This window comes from Canis lupus, chromosome 5, assembly GCF_011100685.1.
Source record: "Canis lupus familiaris isolate Mischka breed German Shepherd chromosome 5, alternate assembly UU_Cfam_GSD_1.0, whole genome shotgun sequence".
Lineage (NCBI taxonomy): Eukaryota > Metazoa > Chordata > Mammalia > Carnivora > Canidae > Canis > Canis lupus.
Window position 1 is genome coordinate 70,534,224 of NC_049226.1, and position 3,703 is coordinate 70,537,926.

At 44.2% G+C, this 3,703-nt stretch overlaps 1 protein-coding gene across 1 annotated transcript; it reads left to right on the forward strand.

Moving 5' to 3' along the window:
• The first annotated feature begins 450 nt into the window (after positions 1–450).
• On the forward strand, positions 451–3,026 carry LOC119876325 (short-chain dehydrogenase/reductase family 42E member 1-like). Its single transcript, XM_038538824.1, is given in 5 exon segments — positions 451–455; positions 923–985; positions 1,554–2,013; positions 2,015–2,287; positions 2,289–3,026. Coding segments are annotated over 5 exon segments (1,182 nt in total). The 3' UTR covers positions 2,670–3,026.
• The last annotated feature ends 677 nt before the right edge of the window (positions 3,027–3,703 follow it).

A 3,703-nucleotide genomic window follows, 5' to 3' on the forward strand; every position in this document is an offset into this window, starting at 1 on the left:
TGGGTGGCTCAGTGGTAAAACATCTTCCTTCAGCTCAGGTCGTGATCTGGGGGTCCTGTGACTGACCTGATTCAGGTGGGTCCTTCCCCACAGGAATCCTGCTTCTCTCTCTGCCTCTGTCTCTGCCTCTCTCTGTGTGTCTCATGAATGAATGAATGAATGAATGAATGAATGAATGAATAAAATCTTTTTTTTTTTTTTTTAAAGCAGTGTTTAAGGTAAGGGGATCTCTTTTAGGGCGATCAGAGAAGCATCTCTGAGCAAGTGACATTCAAACGGACCTAAATATTGAGAAGGAGGCATCCAGGCAAAGATCTGATGGAACAGCATTTCTCACTAAGATGAAACAGAAGATGTGCATAGGCCTCAAGTCACAAATGGGGTTGGCATCTCTATGGAAGGAAAGCCCAGTGTTTGGAGGGTAGCGTACCAGTGGCGAGAGAGCACAAGATGACGTGAGGGAGAGAGATTGACCACGTCATGGAGGTGAAGGGAAGAGTCTGGGTTGAAGGCTCAGTGACTGACAGCCATTGTGTTTGGAAACAGACTCTGTAGCCACCACCACCAACTGACTTCTGCATGAGGGACTGGTTAGCTCTCTTGGCCACTGATATACTTAGTACACTTATCCAGAATAACGTGTCAAGCTTTTTGCAACTCTGTACTTCTGAGAGGTGTAGTCACGGTGTGTGGAAATGTAATAGAACCATCAGTCCCCTGACTCTAGAGCTTGAAGGAAAGGAAATATGAGAAATGGCATCATGGAGTGCCTATCACGTCAGCCGTTTTGCTGGGTTTTCATAAGCCTGTGAGCCTATTAGTGCCCCTTTTTTGATGCAGCAATAGGCTCAGAGGGGTCAGTAACAGTGTTGCATACTTCTTTCTTACAGGTCCAGTGATCTTTTGACTGCCACATATGGAGGCCCAAAAAATCTCCAAAGGAAACTGTCCTCATTACAGGAGGAGGTGGCTATTTTGGTTTCCGGTCAGTGCATGGATAAAACACGTCCTTGGAATTATTTTACTGGTCGTTGTTGGAAAAAAATTAAACCTTTCAACTCTACCATAATACAGTATAGACTTCTACTTTTTGAATAGTGTTAAACCAGAAGTGAACTAGGTTGCCCAATGCTCAGATGCTGAAATTTAGAACTACAGATGTATTCCACTTTAAGAAAAATTCTTTTGAGGGTATTAAATTAGATAACTGACATCACCAAAAACATTTAAAAATAATAGTTATTCTTTTGCAGCTCTTATCATTCATAAACATTCCAAAGAATGGGTAGTGGTTTCTAAAATGGGGAAAAATGGAACACGTAGATGCCATCATCTTAAAAGATAAAGCCTCTCAGTGTAATTCAGGTAGATGTGTGGATCCTCAGTTTTGAATATTTGCGTACTTACCTACATAAGTAAGAGTTGCTCCAGTGAACATGTCAAGTGAGGGACTCAGGATAAGCCCAGAAGACTTGGGTCAGCCCAACATCGATTGGTAAATTATTTTATGCATTTTTCCTCAATTTGATCTAATATAATCTTTCTCATTTCAGCCTGGGCTGTGCTCTGAACCAGAAAGGATTCCACGTGATTCTGTTTGATATCAGCAGCCCCACTCATTCTATTCCAGAAGGAATCGAGTTCATCCGTGGAGACATTCGCCACCTCTCTGATGTGGAGAAAGCCTTCCAGGATGCAGATGTCACGTGTGTGTTCCATATTGCCTCTTACGGCATGTCAGGGCGGGAGCAACTGAATCGAAGCCTGATAGAAGAAGTCAATGTCGGGGGCACAGACAACATCCTCCAGGTTTGCAGGAGGAGAGGGGTGCCAAGATTAGTTTATACTAGTACTTTCAATGTCATCTTTGGAGGTCAAGTCATCAGAAATGGAGATGAATCTCTGCCTTACCTACCTCTTCACCTCCATCCCGATCACTACTCTCGGACGAAATCTATTGCAGAGAAGAAGGTGCTGGAGGCCAGTGGTACCACCCTGCTGAGAAGTGATGGTTGTCTTAAGAACCTGTGCTCTGAGACCAGCTGGCATATATGGGCCTGGAGAGCAAAGGCACCTTCCCAGGATAGTGAGCTACATTGAGAGGGGTCTGTTCAAGTTTGTGTATGGGGATCCTAGGAGCCTGGTGGAATTTGTCCACGTGGATAACTTGGTACAGGCTCACATTCTGGCCTCCGAGGCTCTGAAAGCTGACAAAGGTCACATTGCCTCTGGGCAACCCTACTTCATCTCAGATGGCAGACCTGTGAACAACTTTGAGTTCTTCCGGGCCTTTGGTTGAGGGCCTGGGCTACACATTCCCGTCTGTCCGCGTGCCGTTGACCCTCATCTACTGCTTTGCTTTCCTAACAGAAATGGTTCACTTCATTTTAGGGCGACTCTATAATTTCCAGCCCTTCCTCACCCGCACAGAAGTTTACAAAACTGGCGTCACCCATTACTTCAGCCTAGACAAGGCCAAGAAAGAGCTAGGTTATGAGGCTCAGCCATTTGACCTCCAGGACGTAGTCGATTGGTTTAAGGCACATGGTCATGGCAGAAGTTCTGGAAATCGTGACTCTGAATGTCTTGTTTGGGATGGGCTGATGGTCTTTCTCTTGGCCATGGCAGTTCTCACATGGCTGCCTCCTTCTGCGGTTCTGTCACTATGAGGGAACTAGAAATAAGGAGCTGATCACACTTGCTGAGATGGTTTTCAAGAAATACAGGTTTAAAATCACTATATAGGGGCACCTGGGTGGCTCAGTTGGTGAAGCATCTGCCTTTGGCTCGGGTCATGATCCTGGGGTCCCGGGATCGAGTCCCGTATGGGGCTCCCAGCTCAGTAGGGAGTCTGCTGCTTCCTCTCCTCCCCACTTGTGCTCTCTCTCTCACTATCTCTGGTGCTATCTCTGTCTCTCTCAAATAAGATCTTCAAAAAAATAAAATTTCTATCTAGATCTAAATATATCTATATATAGATTTCAAATAGAAATAGATACGTGGTAGTGAGTTTTGGCTCTTCAAATTGCTACTAAGAATAGATTCTTGGATTAAGTCTTCATTTCTTACCTTCTTGCACTAATCCTGAGGGGAGAAAAAAGAAGCAAAGACAAGTTTGAAATGTAGTTTCTTGGTATCCTTATCCTTTAGATAAGTACAGTAGAAGTCATATTGGTGCCACAGAGCCAGAATGAGGAAGATTGGAAATGTCTTGAATTTCTCTGAGCCAAAGATGTACTTATTTCTGTTCCCTACACTCTGCACCCACTTAAAATAGACTAAAATGTGCACTGATATGGGAATGGCAAACACTAACAGGCTTGAGTATGTGTGAAAGACACCAAATTGGGTCAGATCCCTGCAGACCAACCCCTCTGAGGAGATGGTGGCTGTGAGAGGCATTAACTAGTCATTCCTGTAGGGTTTAGGAATGAGTTTTTACCCTTTATAACATCAGGGCGTTGCACCCATGTGACCACATGGTAATGTTTGATTTTTAAGCAAACAGAACTTTGTCTTACCTCATAGGATTCTTTTGAGGATTAAATTCGACAAGGCATATAAAGTGCCCCTTAACACAAGCAAGCCGTTGTTTCTGTTAATGTCATTGCTATACATTCCTTATAAGGGTTTTCTTCCTCAGGGTGGTTCTGTTCAGAGGGTGCTGTTGCCACCAACCTTTCAGGAATGTCTTTGTGGTAAG